The sequence below is a fragment of the Periplaneta americana genome, chromosome 4, assembly GCF_040183065.1.
Source record: "Periplaneta americana isolate PAMFEO1 chromosome 4, P.americana_PAMFEO1_priV1, whole genome shotgun sequence".
NCBI classification, from domain to species: Eukaryota; Metazoa; Arthropoda; class Insecta; order Blattodea; family Blattidae; genus Periplaneta; species Periplaneta americana.
Genome location: NC_091120.1, coordinates 204,812,832 through 204,834,119, shown reverse-complemented (window position 1 = coordinate 204,834,119; position 21,288 = coordinate 204,812,832). Strand labels below are relative to the sequence as shown.

The window sequence follows — 21,288 nt, the reverse complement described above, 5'->3', positions numbered from 1 at the left end:
AAAATTTTACAGTCTGTACAAAAGAAACCAAATGACCTGGAAATGTACAAAAACTTGCCCAGACATGTTCAAACATTTTTAACAAGAGCCAGAACAGGTCGCAGTGTCACTCAATTGTACCTACACCGATTTCACATTTCTGATAATCCTACTTGTCTGTGGTGTAAGAATCATGATGAAGATCTGGAACACATTCTTCTATACTGTCCATCCATAAACCACAAAAGAAGTAAATTAAAATCATCAGTACCAGTTGCAGAAGACACAGCCCTGCAGTATATATTGACTACACCCCAACTCTGGCTACTAGCAACAGGCATCTATAATGAACACCGATCAAAATACCCCTCATTTCTCGTGAAAAACAACAACTGAATAGACTGCAGTGGACTATAGTCGACTTTATGTTGTCAGCAAACAGCTGGCTACATTAAGAAGATTAATTGATTGTCAAATCACTTACAATATTTTAAAAGGCTTTAGACTGTCTTGAAAGTAAGAACATGCTCTACTCTATCAAACACTTGATAATTCTTTAAAGGAATTCGCCAATGGAATTCGAAAAAATTATGGCGCCAAGGACCACAAAAAAACATAGCATCCTGGTCGAAAGAAGTTGTTTGAGATTTAATTCAGTTATATGAATTAAACTCATGCCTGTACACTGTGGGTTCTGTGAAATACGATATCTCAATTCAAGTACCAATATATGCATTTTTAAAGAAGATTCTAACTTATAACCTAATGACAGACCTAAATATTTTGTTTTAAAACAATATTTAATCATAATTTTCTTCGTTTTAGGGTACCGTACAGTTGAGCAACACAAATATTGTTTCGTATAGTCTAGATATTCTCTAAATGATTTGCATATTTATGAGATACTATGTGGTACATAGACCTACATATGTTGCAATGAACTTGAAGCATGTTTAAAAAATCTTGTCAAATCTTTAGCAATACGAAACAGTCTTTGACAAATCAATACTGATCAATCTTTGACAAGTTTTCTTGGTAAAGTATTGAATTGAAAGAAAAATTTGATCGTGTACAAGCAGCTGAAGTAATGGTACAATGATGAAATGACAGTGGTGGAAGCCAAATCACTCTTGCAAGGTGTAGAGAAACATTTCTTATCTTGGGATGTTATGCTCAAGAGGAATGGTGGAGTTATTTTCTGAAGAAATTATTTCACATAAGAATCTTATATCCTTCCTTATAAATTTCATTCCAAAGTAGTAATCAAATGATACAATTAAAGACAATTTAATGCCAGATTAGATAAAGCATCTATTTGTTTCATAATCATTACAAGTCCTATAAATATTAATGAAGTATTGCTGGAACCATGCTTAATGTTAATACGATGAAAGAGTAATGGAACGGAGAAAAATTCTCTCCGGCGCCGGGATTTGAACCCGGGTTTTCAGCTCTACGTGCTGATGCTTTATCCACTAAGCCACGCCGGATACAACTCCGACGCCGGTTAGAATCGTCTCAGATTAAGCTCCAACTCTTGGGTTCCCTCTAGTGGCCGCCCTCTGCACTACGTCATAGATGTCTATGAACACAGGACCGAAGTCCACACATGTGCTGAGGTGCACTCGATATGAGTGACTAGTTGGCAGGGATCCGACGGAATAAGCGCCGTCTTAAATCACGAAGTGATTTACGCATATCATATATATTATTTTAATGTACCGAAGTACATATGATATTTCCATGTAGATTCCGTCGGATCCCGGCCAACTAGTCACTCATATCGAGTGCACCTCAGCACATGTGTGGACTTCGGTCTTGCGTTCATAGACATCTATGACGTAGTGCAGAGGGCGGCCACTAGAGGGAACCCAAGAGTTGGAACTTAATCTGAGACGATTCTAACCGGCGTCGGAGTTGTATCCGGTATGGCTTAGTGGATAAAGCATCAGCACGTAGAGCTGAAAACCCGGGTTCAAATCCCGGCGCCGGAGAGAATTTTTCTCTGTTCCATTACTCTTTCATCGTATGATGACGCAGAATATCTGCATGGAAATATCATATGTACTTCGGTACATTAAAATAATATATATTAATGTTAATAGTCTGATACATATTTACTAACTTATAGGACAGAATGATTACCTTTTAAACAGATTTTAGTTCATTAATTTTAAATGTTCTCTACACTAAGTTTACTCTTACAGTGAGTCCTGCTGTAAACAAATAGACAGTATCCATCTGCCAAAAACCAGACCAGTACAACCAGATTAACAATAAGAAATTAAATTGAACTTTTCCACTGTGTTGAGCTGTATTTTCTTATTAAACAATAATGCTTTTATTCTCATAAGAATAATAGCTCTTAGTAGTCTATCTGGCCTTGGATTTTTCAGGAAATTTCTGCAGCTTTACATGGGATAATAAGTTTAATTATAAACACGTTTTCAGTATGATCTCTCTTTCCTTCCTAAATCCATTCTGCTCTTCTCCTAATATGTTCTCATAATATCCGTCTAATTTGTTTTTGATTCTGTTGGAGAAAATTTTACAACCGGTATTTAACAAACTGATTCCTCTGTAATTATAGCAGTAACTCTGTTCCCTTTCTTATAGATTCGTATCACTATAGAATTCAACCAACTTCTAAGAGGTCACTTGATTATGTAAATTTGGCAATGCTGCTCTTTTCAGTTTCTATTATATGTGGGCATATGATGATTCAAGCCACTGTTTCATCCGAAAGTGTTCAAAGAATATCATAATCAACAAAATGTGTAATGTGATCTCTAACTATTATACGGTACATTATTATCATCAGACAGATTCTGAATGTGATATAATTGAGATGCAAATGTAAAAGTTGTTGTTGTTGTTTTCTAATGCCAGGCGTTTGACAATAAAGTCATTTGACCTCTTGCACTCCAATATTTTTCAAAGATATTGTCATGGTCAGCCACTGAAGCACAGATTTTGAGATGTTCTGAATCCATTTCTTGATTTGAGTTGCACAATGGGCAGTTAGGGGACTGATATATTCCAATTCTATGCAGATGCTTGGCCAAACAGTCATGGCCTGTTGCTAATCTAAATGCAGCTACAGATGATTTGCGTGGTAAATCGGGAATCAACTGTGGATTATGATGCAGAGAGTTCCATTTTTTCCCTTGGGATTGTGTTATCAAATTTTGTTTGTTGAAGTCTAAGTATGTAGATTTAATAAATCTTTTCACAGAGTAATACGTAGATTTAGTAACAGGTCTGTAAGTAGCAGTGCTGCCCTTCTTTGCTAAAGCATCCGCATTCTCGTTTTCCAGGATTCCACAATGGGATGGTATCCATTGGAATACAATTCTTTTATAGAGTGTTATGAGTTGAGAGAGCATTTTATTTATTTCTGCTATTTGAGATGAAGATGTGTGTCTAGAGACTATTGATAGAATAACTGCTTTGGAGTCTGACAATATAACTGCATTTTTAAATTTATTGATGTGGCAGAGAAGATTCCTGAGACTTTCACTTATTGCAACGATTTCTCCATCAAAACTTGTTGTTCCATATCCAAGAGATCTATAAAGTGAGAAGAGACAGCACGTAACACCTGCACCTGCACCTTGTTCTCTGGAGATCAAGGATCCATCGATGTATAAATGAAGCCAATTTTGTGGAGGGTACCTAATATTAATTGTCTCTAAAGACAATTGTTTCAGCATTTCAGTGTTTACTTCTGATTTCAGTATTTCTTGTGTTAAATTTAGATTATACGCTATATTTAATAGTGTTAAAGGGTTTGGTTTAATTTGTAAGTTTTCTTTTAAATTCGAGACGTTGATTTTCTGTTTTAATTCTTGAACCATGGATATGAAACTTTTTTGTTTTTAATCTACGGAGAGGACTGTATGAATGCCAATTGTTTCCTGGTAATCTGATCTGATGTTTTTCATACTGAATCAGTGTAAATGACCAATTACACATGTAAAGTAATGCACAAAGTTTTCTCTCAATTTTAACAAATATGATATTCCTTCTAAACAAAATATTATGTTGGCTGTAAATAGCAAGGACTGTTTTCTTCGAGATAACTGAATGCATTCATGTCTTTGTTTGATTTTACGCAATCAACAAAAAAAATAATAATAATTTAGCATTAAGAACAAGACAAGGAAATTCTCAGCTATCAGAGCACTTAGTGGAGAAATGAACTTACTTCCTGTGGGCAAACAAATCAACGGAGTTGGTGCTGTCACTGCATATGTCTTCAACGCTGCAAAGAAACGAAAAGTCTTCAGCCATGGTCTCGACTTCATTCAGATTTCTACATATCCTATACCTTTTAATCTAGAAAGCATAAATGTTTGAGGATTCAATCATTGAATAGCCAAAAGTTCAATTCACGCAACTTTTTCTAATTTTTCACACAACATAGCAACCATCTTCCCTTGAACTCTGAGCATTACACGCACACATACATATAGACCAGGTAAAATAATTTACGGAATTTCTCCAATACATCATCTGCATATATTTCTTTTCTTGCATACCTGCCAATCCACGAGTCATCACTTCCAAAGCTGGACCCATCAGACTCAATGCCATGAATGTTGAACTCGTTTGCGCTGGCATTAGCGGTGGACCTGTAACACGTGGGAAGGGAATCACCATAACAAAGGGGCTGTATTACTACGAACATGCACAGAATTCAGACATTCCACTCTGAGAAATAAGAACAAAAAAAAAAAAACTCCGATTTTATAAAACGTAATATTTCATTTTAACTTTATTTCCCAGAAGATATGTGTAATATCACAGAAAGGAAAATGGAAAGGAAGACAGAGCATTGTTGTAACATTTATAAACATTTACATGGACAATGCAGTCAAACCAAAATCACACTGAAACAAAATTTGATCTACTTTAAGGTATGGTCACACGTCGCTACTTCTGCTGCGCAACTTTTGTACTGCAGCTGCAGAAGTTGCGTGTCGTGTTCACACATAAGCCAAAAGTAGCGCGCTGCACACTACTTTTCGTGCTGCGCAACCCGAGTGCAGCAAAAGTTGCAACTGGAGGTTGCGAGTCTGTTCACACACAAGGCGCTACTTTTGCAGCCGCAGTCATGCTGCAGGTTTCCATCTCCGTGTTGACTTCTCAATATACATTTTGTGGTTATGTTCGCATTATTAATAAACTCATGCGAAAGCTTACTTATCTATTATTTGCTTTTCTGTCCTAACTAGTATTCAGAAATTGGCATTATTTTTACTATAAAGCTTTTAAAAACGCCTATATACTTAAATGATAACCAACTGCATATTCACGTAATCAATGTTGGCAACCCTCCTGTTTGAAACTACGCTACAGAAAATTAAAAAAGTGAATTATATCGTCAGCAAATATGCTCAGACTGTGTTGTGCATTTAATAACTGTTACAAATAATTTATTTTCATCACATCTAACATTAAAATACTACCATGCAATAAAAGTATCATTGGCACATTTGGGTGGCAACACTGGTCGCAACCGCAGCAAAAGTTTCAACAAAACCGATATAAAAAATGCTGCGGCTGCAACCCTGAGAACCCTGTTCACACGTCGCTACTTCTAAGCTGCGCGCAGCATGAAAAAGTAGTGAGCAGCAGGTTCGGCAGCCGCTACTTTTCAGGTTGCACCGTTGTTCGCACGTCGCAGTACGAGAGTTGCACAGTTTTTTGTACTGCAGCGCTGCAAAAGTAGCGATGTGTGACCGTACCTTTAAGCTGTCAATAAATACTTAAGACAATATGGGGACACATGCATCAACTCGGTTTTCCAAGGAAACTGATAAATGTATGCAGAATTGTGTCATCTGAACCAAAGGCAACAGTGAAATTAGGAAAGATCACAACTGAAAATTTTAAATTGAAGAAAGGAACCAGGCTGGCCCCGCTCTTGTTTAATATAGCCCTACACATTGCAATAATAAAATAAGAAGTGCAAATTAATGGAACCATTTCTAATAAGACACAACAAATTTTAGGCTATGCGGAATGATGTGGTCATCATCGGAAGAAGGATACAAGACGTTGAAGAAGCCTTGATAGCGTTGGATTACGAAACTCAGAAGCCGGGATTTAAAATAAGTACAAAAAAAAGAAAGGTAAAGGTATCCCCGTAACATGCCATGAAGGCACTTGGGGGGCATAGAGGTAGAGCCCCATGCTTTCCATGACCTCGGCACTAGAATGAGGTGGTGTGGTCGGCATCACACTCTGACCACCTTTTACCCCCGGGAAAGACCCGGTACTCAATTTTATAGGAGGCTGAGTGAACCTCGGGGCTGTTCTGGAAGTTTGGCAACGAGAAAAAATCACCACCTGGGATCGAACCCGGACCTTCCAGTCCGTAGCCAGCTGCTCATACAAAGAAATCTAAATTTATGTCAATCACTAAAAGACAAAATGATCAAGTGAAGGAAGTTAAAATGGGAACATACAAGTTTGAAAAGGTAAAAGAATTTACATACCTCGGATCAATATTGGCAGCAAATAATGACCTAAGGAACGAGGTACAAAGAAGAATAAATCTGGCTAACAGGGCATATTATTCACTTTTACCAACTGTTAAAAATAAAATAATATCTGGAGAAATCAAAATCAAGATTTACAAACCCTAATAAGACCCACTATAACATATGGTACAGAAACACTTAGTATTAGTATTTATTTTAGTATTTATTTATTTAACCTGGTAGAGATAAGGCCGTCAGGCCTTCTCTGCCCCTCTACCAGGAGATTCCAACTATAATATGAACAATAAAATTACAATTAGTATTAAATTTATAATTACAATTACAAATAACATTACAATTAGTATTAAATTTACAATTACAATAAAAATCAAAGTACGAAAAGATTACCTCACTAATTATTTTTTATTTTCTTTTTTTTTTTTAGTAGGTTATTTTACGACGCTTTATCAACATCTTAGGTTATTTAGCGTCTGAATGAGATGAAGGTGATAATGCCGGTGAAATGAGTCGGGGTCCAGCACCGAAAGTTACCCAGCATTTGCTCATAATGGGTTGAGGGAAAACCCCAGAAAAAACCTCAACCAGGTACCTTGCCCCGACCGGGAATCGAACCCAGGCCACCTGGTTTTGCGGCCAGACGCGCTAACCGTTACTCCACAGGTGTGGACACCTCACTAATTAAAGCTAGAGTATTTATCATAGAGAAACAAAGAATATTTTATATTTACTGAATTACAAATTAAACCTAGAATAACAAAATTGTATAGTGATGAAATTACTGGATATTGAAATATTTTGTGATAGATTAAGGAAACTATTTACAAAAAATCAATTACTGACCAAGTGCCTAGTAAGTTTTCGTTTGAATTCAATTTTATTTCGACAGTCCCTGATGCTAGCAGGTAGCGAATTCCAGAGTCTTGGCAGGGCTATTGTGAAAGAGGATGAGTATGAGGAGGTGCGATGGGATGGTATTGTTAGTGTTGTTTCATGACGAGAGCGTGTGTTCAGATTATGGTGGGAAGAAAGGTAAGTGAAGCGAGACGACAGGTACGAAGGAATACAAGAGTTCAAGATTTCGAAGAGAAGGAGAAGTGAATGTAAATTTCTTTTCTTACCTAGTTTAAGCCAACCTATTGCTTCCAGGGATGGGGTAATATGAAACATGGGTCCTAAATAAAAATACATGCAAATAACTAGCAGTATTTGAGAGGAAAATCTTAAGAAGGATCTTCGGAGCAATTGAAACAGTGGATGGATGGAGAGCCAGATATAATAATGAGATATACGAACTGTGTAAGGAATCGGATTTGGAGAAGCACATAAGATGTCAAAGATTGAGATGGTTGGGACACGTCACAAGGTGGAAACAACAAGGAAAGTGAAGATTGTCTTCAATAACAACCCAGATGGAACCAGATTAAGAGGAAGACAGAGAACAAGATGGTGGAACTGTGTACAAGTGGATGTGAATAGATTAGGAATAAGGAATTGGAGGGAGTTGGCGATGGATAGAGAAGGATGGAAGAGAGCCATAGATGAGGTTAAGGCCCACCTGGGCTGTAATACCAAATAAGAAGAAGAAGAAGCTGTTAATATAACTGAACTGAATCTTGCTGGTGGTTTAAGGCAGGCTGGTCAATAGAACAAAATAAAATAACCCCATAGTAGTTCTACAGACACAGATACATACCAATATAACGCTGGAAAGTTATCAGGAAACATGTTCTTTCAATCATTTTATTATAGTTCTATAATTAAAATTGTGAGTTAGAACAGTTTGCTCAACATTTAACCGCAGAATTTTATCATACAGCAAAATTATGAAAGGATGCCTCTCTTAAGTTAGCTTGTTAACAGACTCAAACCTCCAAAGTAAGAAGAAACAAATACAAGCATTACCATTGTCGAAATAGGGCCATTGGCCAAGAGCGCACCGGCACTACATTGCTGACGTCAAGGGAGCTGCAACCAGTTACAAATAATGGATGAGTGGGCATTAACAACTAAATGTCGCCAATAACTTAACTTAGGCTTACATTATGCTAAAACTTAAGGCTATGGTGTGTCCAAAACAAACAACAAAAATGAGAGGATGACAATGATGATGATGATAATAATACAATAATAATAATATAATAATAATAATAATAATAATAATAATAATAATAATAATAATAATAATAATGCTAAATCATGGTCAGCCTTCACGCTGCTGTGCGTCAAAACAAAGAAATCATATACCAAACAACAGTTAATCTTCAGTCAGTTGTGCTTCAAAACAAAGAAATCATATGCTAAACAATATTGTGCGTCAAAACATAGAAATCATTACCTAAACAACAGTTAATCTTCAGTCAGTTGTGCTTCAAAACAAAGAAATCATATACCAAACAACAGTTAATCTTCAGTCAGTTGTGCTTCAAAACAAAGAAATCATATGCTAAACAATATTGTGCGTCAAAACATAGAAATCATTACCTAAACAACAATAAACCTTCAGCATGTTGTGGGTCAAAATAAAGAAATCATAACCTAAACAACAATTAATCTTCAGTCAGTTGTGCTTCAAAGCAAAGAAACCATATGCTACGTTAAAACAAAGAAATCATAACCTAAACAACAATAAACCTTCGGCCTGTTGTGCGTCAAAACAAAGAAATTATAAGCTAAACAACAATAAACCTTCAGGCTGTTGTGCGTCAAAACAAAGAAATTATAAGCTAAACAACAATAAACCTTCGGCCTGTTGTGCGTCAAAACAAAGAAATTATAAGCTAAACAACAATAAACCTTCAGGCTGTTGTGCGTCAAAACAAAGAAATTATAAGCTAAACAACAATAAACCTTCGGCCTGTTGTGCGTCAAAACAAAGAAATTATAAGCTAAACAACAATAAACCTTCGGCCTGTTGTGCGTCAAAACAAAGAAATTATAGGCTAAACAACAATAAACCTTCAGGCTGTTGTGCGTCAAAACAAAGAAATTATAAGCTAAACAACAATAAACCTTCGGCCTGTTGTGCGTCAAAACAAAGAAATTATAAGCTAAACAACAATAAACCTTCAGGCTGTTGTGCGTCAAAACAAAGAAATTATAAGCTAAACAACAATAAACCTTCGGCCTGTTGTGCGTCAAAACAAAGAAATTATAAGCTAAACAACAATAAACCTTCGGCCTGTTGTGCGTCAAAACAAAGAAATTATAAGCTAAACAACAATAAACCTTCAGGCTGTTGTGCGTCAAAACAAAGAAATTATAAGCTAAACAACAATAAACCTTCGGCCTGTTGTGCGTCAAAACAAAGAAATTATAAGCTAAACAACAATAAACCTTCGGCCTGTTGTGCGTCAAAACAAAGAAATTATAAGCTAAACAACAATAAACCTTCGGCCTGTTGTGCGTCAAAACAAAGAAATTATAAGCTAAACAACAATAAACCTTCGGCCTGTTGTGCGTCAAAACAAAGAAATTATAAGCTAAACAACAATAAACCTTCGGCCTGTTGTGCGTCAAAACAAAGAAATTATAAGCTAAACAACAATAAACCTTCAGGCTGTTGTGCGTCAAAACAAAGAAATTATAAGCTAAACAACAATAAACCTTCGGCCTGTTGTGCGTCAAAACAAAGAAATTATAGGCTAAACAACAATAAACCTTCAGGCTGTTGTGCGTCAAAACAAAGAAATTATAAGCTAAACAACAATAAACCTTCAGGCTGTTGTGCGTCAAAACAAAGAAATTATAAGCTAAACAACAATAAACCTTCAGGCTGTTGTGCGTCAAAACAAAGAAATTATAAGCTAAACAACAATAAACCTTCGGCCTGTTGTGCGTAAAAAAACTGAAATCAAATCTAAACATCACTGCTGTGAACAATCAGCAAAAGATATCTAGAGCAGAATAAACAAGTGTATATAGTATTTGTGGGCCTGGAAAACGCATTTGACAAGAGTCGAGTTAAATAAAACTTATTGGGATCCTGAAAAAAATTGGTGTGGATTGGAAAGAGAGTGATCTTTATATGAAACAACGAGTCAAAGTCAGGATAGCATAAGAAATGTCGGAAGTGAAACAGTGAGAGGAGAAACACAAGAATGGCCTTCACCACGTACCCAAACATCTACTCGGAGGATTTAGTGAACAACTGTTTTCAGAACATGGGAGGGATAATAGTAGGAGGAAAGAATAAAGTGTAAAGATTTGCTGATGATATGGTGTTGTTAGCAGAAGAAAAGATGACACTAATGGTTATGTTAGTGGAGCTAAATGACATTTTGTGAGCAGTATGGGATGAAGATAAATGTAAACAAGACGAAGACCATGGTTATCAGAAGAAAAATGAAGGTGAACGTTCGAATACAAAATGAGGCAGTAGAACAAGTGGACAGCTTCAGATACTTGAAGTGTGCTATAAGCAGTAACATGAGCTGCTGTCACAAGTCAAAAGGAGGATAGCAATGGCAAAGGAAGATTTTTAATAGAAAAAAAGGAGCATCTTCTGCACACCTCTGGAAAAAGAACTAAGGAAGAGACTAATGAAGTGCTTCGTGTGGAGTGTGGCATTCTATGAGGGAAGAAACATAAACGTTATGACAAAGTAAGAGAAACGATTAGAAGTATTTAAAATGTGGATATAGAGAAGGGCAGAATGTGTGAAATGGACAGACAGAATAAAAATGAAGTTGTGCCAGAAAGAGTAATGCTGAAACTGATCAGAAATAGAAAAGGGAATTGATGAGGTCACTAGCTAAGAGGAAACTGCCTGTTGAAGGATACGCTACAACTACAGACTGTCCACCGCTGTGGAAAATTGTTTCTTTCACCTCTTATAATATGTTAACAATACTGGAAATATGTATTCATTTTATGAAGGGTGTATAAGTAGCCTATTAATGTGTGGGATACTTTCATTTGAAGGGTAGGGTGACGTATTGAATTTTTAGAGTATGCTAGGGCAGCGTTTCTCAAACTATGGTCCGCAGACCACCTGTGGTCCTCGAGGTCTGCCTTTGTGGTCCTTCAAAAAAGACAGAAGAAAAAATAAAATTCAAATGAATAGCGTATCACTCTATAGCTGAAAATCTCAGAATTTGGAAGTGACACATGGCAATCGCCTTCAGTACTGACAATTTATGAAATTTATTACCCTATTCATCTACTGACTTCCCACTCTACTCTCAACAACATAAGCCAAAGATAAAGATAAAAAATGGAGCATTTTAATAAAAAAAAAACAAATTATTCCAGAAATCCCACGTAAATCTGCAGTAGCAAAATTCAGACTGCTTACAGAACATGATTATTTGGCCAAACACTTGAATAAAATAGAAATTTACACAAATCCAAATTGCCCTCTATGCAACAAAGAAGAAGAAATGACTGAAGATCATCTCATAACCTGTGAAGTTCTACCCGATGGATCCACCACAGAGAAATATTGGAGAGCAAGAACGCTAATGGCTTCGTTGCCAAAGCCCGGCATTAGATAACGATAACAACAACAACAACAACATAAGAGGGATTTAAAGCACTATGAACGTGGTGTTTCTCGCCATCTTTTCCCTGCACATCTGGCGCCGCCCCTGTAACCCAGCCAGGAACCATCCAAATTCATAACAGAGGACCGAACCTTTTCATGTATTGATGACTTTCTTAATAGTTTTGCCGACACCCAGTCTGCACATTGAAATGGTCACGTACTGTACGTCGTACACCAATAATATAACTCTGAGGTCACAATTTGAAACTTATTTTCCAAGTAAATATGACGAATTTTCAAGGGTTCGTGATCACTGTCATTGCGATATTGAAACTAACAAACTTTCATTGAGTGAAAGAGAACAGTTAATTGAACTCTCGAATGACACCGGACTTAAAATGAAATTCCAAGCGGAAGGTATGGTTAATTTCTGGACCTCATCACAAGTGAAAAGAGAATACAATGAACTGTACAATGGTGCTTTAGAGATTATAATTCAGTTTGCTTCTATGTATCTGTGTGAGAAAAAGTTTTCATCGCTAACTCCAATAAAAACAAAGTAGGCTACCGAAATCGACTCGATGTGTATGATGAATTCTGACTTAGCTTACCAGCATACGTCCAAATATAGAACTGTGCAAGAATCAGCAGGCTCACCCATCTCAGTAATGTGAGTACCAACATTTATTTATTTATTTATTTTTAGTTAATAAGTTAAAGATTATCCAAGCTGTAATAGCCTTGAATTATTAAAGAAACAAAAATGAATTTTCTTCTATTAACATTAGCTCAATTAGTTAATACTAATATAAAATTAATTTAATTTAATTAATTTTAATTAATTAATTCTGTTTTAAAATATAAGTATATTGATAATAAAATATGCTACAAAATTTATAAATTTGCTTTCAAAGGGAACAAGAGTAAGGTGGTCAGCGGAACTGTTCTGACTTAAAAAGTGGTCCCCACTTCAAAAAAGTTTGAGAAATGCTGCACTAGGGTGTCACCATATAAAAAAGTTTGGAAAGCACTGGTACAGAACAACAGAAACAAGCAGTTCCGAAACGTTGGAAATGTCAAGTTCCAGGACATAGTGGATTACCGAAAAGCCTAATTCTGAACAGAAACAAGTGTTCCCTATTTTGGGCAGACCCTGTTCCCCAACCCAACTCCACTCAAATTAAAACTTTTGTGCCTGAAAGACTTAAGTTACACCAAGCTGAGGCCCGTAACACACTTGCAGAGATTTCGCCAGCGAGAAATGTGTTGCGAGAAAATTAAAAAATTGATAACATTGATTCAAACGGACGTCCACACACTGGAAGAGATTCTCGTTTGAGGCAAAAACCTCGCGCGAGTTTCTCGCTGGAATCGGTAGCTCAGCGAATTTTCTTGACACATTTGTCAAAGATGTTTGACATTTATACTCTTTATGACGATTGAATGTAGAAAAAGCTATCACAGGTGGTGATGAATTCTATTGTTTTTATTTGAAAATGAGGAAAGATGGCTGATAATTGCAGTCAGAAACTTATCGAACTTGTACGATGTCACCCGTAGGCCTATTTGTATGATACATGGGATGAAAACTATAAAAACACGAAACTTAAAGAAGAAATCTGGAGACAAATATCAGATTATCTGAAAATAAATAGGGCTATATTTTATTTTGATGAGATTTAATAGTATTAATTAAACATTTGAAATAATGTATCTATATGTCTTAACAGTTTACACAATTTTATGCAGAACATAGCAAAGAATCCTCTATCATATCATGAATAGCAAAACTCTGAGGTCTATTCAACCTGAAATAATGCCAAATCGAAACCAGTGTCCAAAACTCGCCCTTATTTTCGTAAGATATAATATGATTTTCAGATATTTCTGGCTTTAATTTTAGGCCTACTTTTTCCTTTCATTAACAAAATATGTTCATGTAACTCCATTTCCTCATCATCTGAATACTCAGATTCAACAAAGCGTTCGTACGTAATTTGTAAAGTACGACAATATACTTACAGGTTATATATTTAAGTACGACAATATACGTAAATACATAACCTATAATATTTCCCCCAACGAGTGATTACTATAATCAGAAAAATGCTTTCTGCATGAAGGCAGTGCATAGCTGATCATAGCAAGGTGTGATCTGTGATAGCGAGAACTCGCCAAGTGTGTGGAGGAAGGCTCTTCGCCTCTTTCTCGCAACATATTTCTCGCTAGCGAAAACTCTTCAAGTGTGTTACGGGCCTAAAGCAAAGCTGTGCTCACTTAGGCATCAACATTGCTACGTTGAAGTGCTGTGCACCCACCTGTCATCAGAAGAGCTCATCCACCTATCGTCAGAAGAGATGTCTCCTAGAACGCTGTCCCTTTCCTCCATGCTGAAACAGAGCACACGTTTAAAAGTGACATATCATTCTTTATTTTAAGGGCTTCAGCATTTGTACAAGATGCAGTACCCCAGCTGCATTTAAGAACTGTTGCCCAGGCAGCACTTTTGTTTGATACTTACGTCCACAAAATCCTATCATGATATGCACATTAGTTCAACTACTGTCTGTAATAGACCTGTCAGGTCAATTGCCATATTTTACACTGTACAGCAGAGGTCTGCATCGGATGTTTTCGCTCGAGCGCCAAGTAGTTCATAGCATAATCCGATAGGTAGCGCACATGCATGATGGGTAAAATTGTCACGAACGATAAATCCTCGAACGGTATAAGCCGAGCGTTAAGACATTCGTTCTTGTTACAGTGATGAACTGTGTAGTAACATCATAGATGTGCATCATTTCAAAACTTTGCAGTGTTTAACTAACCTCTCCCTAGTACAACTACAAAACTTACTTTAAAATTTAATATAAATGTTGGAGGTAAATGTTTTTTTTTTTCCACACAGGAGTGATTTTGTTTTTGCCACATCTGATAGATGTTATTGGATGTAAATGTAATTATTATAAACGGAGAACACAATCACGATAATGCAAGAATTGTATCTAGTTTTCTAGTAATAATAATAATAATAATAATAATAATAATAATAATAATAATAATAATAATAATAATCTCTAATAATTAGTGTATCAATCTTTGCGTCTGTAACAGTTGTGCAGCATGATTATTCGTTTTATTATATTTTCTGTGACGTTATCTCTGTACTAATATTGTTATTAATCTACTGCTATATCAATAATATTTTGTAAAACGTTTCTACATTGTCGCAGTATATAGGCTGAACGCTATGTATGGACCTATCATATTATATATGTGGTAAATCAAATATTGAATAATTATTAATTAGCAATAATAACTGTATAGCGAAGTTTTTCATACTATTTTATTTATAACTTCATGTTCCTGTTTTGGTACGTTCCATTGACTGTTCCATTAAACGTTTGTCATAAACGCAGAAAATAAAGCCTTATTTTTACCGTGTGAGCAAAACATATGTGTATCTTATCTGTCGCCTTCCATACAAGATAAAACATGTCGGTGAGATGACCTTGTACTGTACTTCTATTTATTACGAGCGTATCACGACCGATCGTATCTCGCTCGAGGGTGTGACACTCGACCGTGTTCAAGCGAGCGATTTAACTCCAATGCAGCACTCTGGTGTACAGTTTCCGACAATACTGCGTAATATTATACAGTCATGTTCGAAATTTGTTTCACGATCTTCATAATTATTGTTTTCTTTCTTATCTGAAAGGCAATGTTCTTAATCGTCTGAATTAGTTTCCTGCTCTCCTTAAGGAGACAGATGAATAAAATTTTGGTCATTTTCAGTAAAAGGTAGCTTTTTCATTATTTTCTTTTTTGTGAAAAATGAATCACAATCTCTTATTTCTATATTGAGCACGTTTCAGTCCTCTGTACTGCTTGAAAACATTAAAAGTATGTAATATTTAAATGACTGCACTCTTGAATTTGAATTCCATGCAAACTTCACAAGTTGTTTTCTCACTCTTTTTTTTTTTTTCTGCAAATTTCGTCATATTCAAATTGTAAAGGCTCCTACAATTTTGATGTTAGGAACATGAAATTTTTACTGCTCGTTCTATATTCCACGGTTAACAAAACAGTAGATCTCATTCATTTGATAAACCAAATACGGGATTACTGAAGAATACGATACAGCAATATTACACCACACTGATGAAACAAAGATGGCTACGATGACGTAATATAATAATTATATATGCAAGGCATGCCAAAAACCTAAACAAACCCATCCTAACCTGTCACTGATTCATGGCCTTACGAAAAAACTCAATTTACCAAAAAACGTGACGTTGTGTATCGTATTCTCCATTTACATTTATTGATGTAGATTTAAAATTCTGGATACCGGTACATAGTCTAGTTCTTTTCTAACTACCTTTATCAGATGTCTTATACAAAATATGAAGTTTCTACCTTAAAAAACAAATAGAAATTTCACAAGTCACCCACCTCCAGCAAACAGCTGGGCATATCATAATCAGTTTGCATTCGGATGTAGTTCACAACTCGTTTGTTTATCTAGTATTTTACAACTTAATGCATTATGTGTGTTAATAATATTTCATGAACAAAGTAGTGAGAGTCGAATCTAAGTTGAAATGTTTGTGGCTGCAAACTAAAACCACACATTTATCGCTATATAGCCTATATCTCACAGAAGCCAGTAAAGCAAAGAAAATTGTGCCTTCTTCAGTGTAGTTTTTCTGGAGAATTACCTTAGTAAAAATTACGCCTCTTTTACAGTGTACCAAATTTGTGACAATAGTTGTTACAGAAGTGCTGTATAAAAAAAAACTACCGATACGCTACGGTACTACATTTTCACAGCAGAATGTTAAAATTGCTGTTGTAGGCTTACTCCAATCATTTGGCAGTCTGTAGGTATGCTAGGTCCATATGAATGGCTACCCGAAGACATGCACGGCTCAATGAAGCATCAGACAAAACTGCACGGAATACAAATACAAAAATTTATCAAGTAGCCTACCTATGAACTTAGGTCACACTAATGTGCAGTTTATAATTCAGCAATGAATTTTACGATACTTTTTAGGTTACTTTGCAATTTGGGCACGTAATACTTATATTAACAAAACAGGCATTAGGCACGTCCTGTTAATATTGCACACTTTTTGCATTAGGTATAAGATGTTATGTTTGAAATTCATTACCTGTATGTAATTGCTTCAAATAGGCCTAATTACAAATCTCGTACAGATTTTGAGTTTTATCATAGCCTGTGGAAGAATCGAAATTTCTTACGTTCTTAATCACATATACTTCCTAGTAAATTTATGATAACGCGTCGTTTGATTTTAAGAGATTTTAGTAACTCATTATTAAATAATTTCTAGAATGACGTATCCTCAAAGTATTCAAGTTTACCCGCAATGTGCAAAATTGCAAGAACGCGCAACACAAGACAATGAATAAAATAATAAATAGCCTATGCCCTATAAACAAAATCAACCTGAACCATCGAGTTACCTGTACTGCCTGTACGGACATGCAACAGGTCCGGTGACAGCAGCGTTCCCAATCCTATGTACTGCAATTTCCCTAAAAACTGCAAAATTTATTAACGAAAAAAATCGATTATTGCAATTCTGCAGGCTAATTACAGTATTCAACCGTATATTTATGTTATATACAAGAAAAAAAAAAAAACAAAATTTTGCAAGAAGCAGAATACACTGGCCATCGGATTTATTTCATGTCACTGTTTATAATATAAACAAGGACACACTTCTATTATTTCCCTTTTTGTAATAGGCCTGAAATTATTGGTGAGCTACAAGTTTATTTCTTGTCTTTGTTTTCATGTTGTTTACAGATGAGAAAACTCTCCACAGAAACAGTAGCGTGGCAATATAAAAATATGCTCAACAATATTAAAATGGAGTGGAAATGCTACCGTAATGTCACTTTTTTTTTTACCCGAGAAATTCAGCTGCTAATGAAGCAATTGACACACCTGTTTTTCCAAGAATGTGGAGTAATTACGTCAAGTTATTCAAATTTTCTAAAAAAATTCATTTAAAAAACTTCGCGTAATTAGGTCTACTCCACATTCTTGGCAAATAATTGCGTCAATTGCTTCATTAGCAGCTGAATTTCTTTCTTGTATGTATAAAACAAAAACAGATCAATGACACCGACAGGAAATTGCTATTATTGCACAATACTACAGTACGATTATTTAATCCTGACAGTCGCCGGCAATGTGCGCCTGGGTCAGGCGAGTCCATTTAGTTATACCAAGGGGTGTTCGGGTTAGTCAGTCGCTTGCCTTCAGAGTGATCGGATATCATGCATGTGGTAGAGCAGTATGTTTCTAGTACTGACCACTCGCCCTTATCTCCACTGCGGAGCTCTCTCCACTACTCCTATTACTTCCTCTCTTTCGCGTCGTCGAGCTGTCAGGACTAAATAATCGGCGAAGTGTAGGACGTCCAGGAATAAAAGGGGGAAATGAAGTTTGTTTGAAATCAGAATAGATAATAACTTAACAGTTGAAGTTGATATTGGTTATGCTCAGTTTTGTTTCTCCAGTACTGATATGTAGGCCTATTTTGAATCAAAAAGCACTCTGTCCATCTGCAGAAAAATGCTGTTTGAAACAGATTCCCCCTATTTCTGTAGCACTGAAATCAGTTTCTGTCAGGAAGCCCTTCTTAACAGTCTAAAATAGCTTCGAAATATGACGTTTGATTCAGGTAGCACTGAGTCCATCGAGGTGTTTGGAACAGAGAGCGCTTTGTAACATATAGATGAAAACAATCTAGTATTTTACGCTGTGTATTTCTTTGTGGATGTAATCTGAAACTTACTGCATTCACATGACAAAACAACCTGATATAATTGGCTAGATTATGGTTTCAGCAATGACAGTTAAAAATAAGTTGAAAGAAAATTTCTTCTGTTAGAATTTGCAGCATTGTATGATAGAACAAGGAACATTTGGTTATGAATGGATCATAAAATAACTCTTATGTTTCACTGAAGTTATCAAATAAAATTATGCATCTCTATAGTTCTATTTGAGTTTCAAAAAATTATTTTCAATGTGGCAGGTTCAAAAGCACTAAGTCCAAAATATTTATGTCGATAGCAGTAATATACAGAAAACGATTCATTTGACAGCTACAAGTCGATGTCTTAACTATACACAACAATTGGGTTTTACAAGTTTTAATTAAGTCCTGAAAGTTTGGAAGATATTAGTTTTTTGCTCTTCCTGAAAAATAAATTAATATGGACATAGTGCTTTTTGATCCAACACTTCTCCATCTTCTCAGCAACCAACAGAGCACAACAGCTGTCATCGCAAATATGGAACAAACACACGTTACTCTTCATTAAACTTTATTAAAGAACTGAACATTTAAAGTTACATTCAATTCTTTTTTGAAGATTTTTATATAAACTATTAAATTAATCACCGGGTGGAATAATGCAGTTGATATGTAGGAACAACTTCCAAAACATGGAGAATTAGTTATATCAGACTCACGAGGCATTATCCCACTTCAAAAATGAAATTCACACATTTCAGTAACACAATTTGAGTGTTGTTAAAATTTTAACACTAGATTTGCAGTCTATACAATTGCTGGGTGAATTTCAAAGAATCCTCAAGCCCAACAGAGTTTATTTAAATTATCACACATGTAACACAACCCATTAAAGCTTACACGATTCCTATACAGTCTCGAGTTGGAATGTAGTGATGCAGTTTGACAAACAAATCGAAATCACCTCGAAATATTCCAATAGAAGACCAAACACACAAAAAATCTTGAGCATTATTTCTTGTGTTGTAGTTTTTTTATTTTTTTTTTTAGACCCAGTTGTATGATCATAGAATAAATATTGGAATAGCTATTCATGGAATAGCCTAACTGTAGAATAAATGGAGTATCGTGTTGTATGACGTTTGTTTATTCCAAGGTTATCTATTCCATAGTTAGCCGAAATTGGAACAGAGGTTGGCAATATTTTAGATGGTGTTATGTTTATAAAGTACATTCAGAATACCAGTAATTGTTGAAATATATTTTCTGAACAGATCATTATTTTGTGTACTGATTTTGTTATAAAGAAATGAGTAAATCAAAATAAATTAGAAGACAAAATTATTAGATAGAAGATCACACTTAAGCTAGTTGTGATGGTGAATGATTATAAGAACGTGCTAGAAAGCAAAAACTGATGCCATAACTTTTAAACAAAAGACAAGAGCACGAGAGTCTATAGCTAGGTTATAATAATGCAAAACGTAATACTGATGTAATATTGTGCTATGAATTTGCTTAAATTTAATTTTAATTATTTAAAAAATTACAATTTCTTTATAATGATGAAATTGTGAACTATTTTTACCTGTGTGTTATATGTTCCAATAATCATTCATCAATCCCAGGACGCTTTAAGCAGTGTCCATTTTTAGACTGAATCTTGCCAGAAATTCTTCATTGTTACACTTGTTTAATAGATAAAGTCTGTGCCTTATTTTCTTTGTTTCCGCACTCTCAAAAATACATTATATGTAATTCATCATCACTATCACAGATTCATGTCTAATGCTGCTGCCATTTTATATTTTATTCTCTAGATATAAATTTAACACCTGCTGAAAGCATGGAATAGCTTATTCGGAAGTTGTTCTCCGAATAATGCACTATTCCAAGTTCGTACAACACATTTCTCGCATAACCGTGGAATTAATTTTAACAGGACTTTATTCCGTGTTCGTACAACTGGACCTTAGTTGGTTATTTAACGACACTGTATCAACTACGAGGTTATTTAGCGTCGATGAGATTGGTGATAGTAAAATGGTATTTAACGAAATGAAGCCGAGGATTCGCCATAGATTACTTGGCATTCATCTTATGATTGGGACGTTTGAGATGGGCAGGGCATGTAGCACGTATGGACGAATGCAGAAATGCATATAGAGTGTTAGTTGGGAGGCTGGAGGGAATAATACCCTTGGGGAGGCCGAGACGTAGATGGGAGGATAATATTAAAATGGATTTGAGGGAGATGAGATGATGGTAGGGACTGGATTAATCTTGCTGAGGATAGGGACCGATGGCAGGCTTATGTGAGGGCGGCAATGAACCTCCGGGTTCCTTTAAAGAATAAGCATTATAAAAGTTCGGAAACAATAGAATTGAAGAGTCTCTAAGCTTGACTTTCAAAATCAGTAGGAATATGCATAACGAAAATGTTAAATCAGATACAGAACTAGCCACTTAAAAATAGTGCGTGTTTCTTAGCCGAACAAGAGTTACCATT

General features: G+C 35.6%; 1 protein-coding gene across 9 annotated transcripts in view; it reads right to left on the bottom strand.

Moving 5' to 3' along the window:
- The window catches only part of LOC138698669 (uncharacterized), a 57,827-nt gene that overhangs the window by 8,398 nt on the left and 28,141 nt on the right, over positions 1 to 21,288 (bottom strand). For 5 of the 9 annotated variants that reach the window (XM_069824818.1, XM_069824814.1, XM_069824817.1 and 2 more), the window contains 4 exons: positions 14,289 to 14,360; positions 8,391 to 8,453; positions 4,521 to 4,613; positions 4,187 to 4,243 (listed from right to left, as the gene is read on the bottom strand). In XM_069824818.1, the coding sequence (XP_069680919.1) occupies positions 4,187 to 4,243; positions 4,521 to 4,613; positions 8,391 to 8,453; positions 14,289 to 14,360 (285 nt within the window). Of the gene's footprint in view, positions 1 to 4,186; positions 4,244 to 4,520; positions 4,614 to 8,390; positions 8,454 to 14,288; positions 14,361 to 17,156; positions 17,478 to 21,288 lie in introns of those variants that run through there. The other 4 variants (XM_069824822.1, XM_069824821.1, XM_069824823.1 and 1 more) reach the window with 4 other exon arrangements.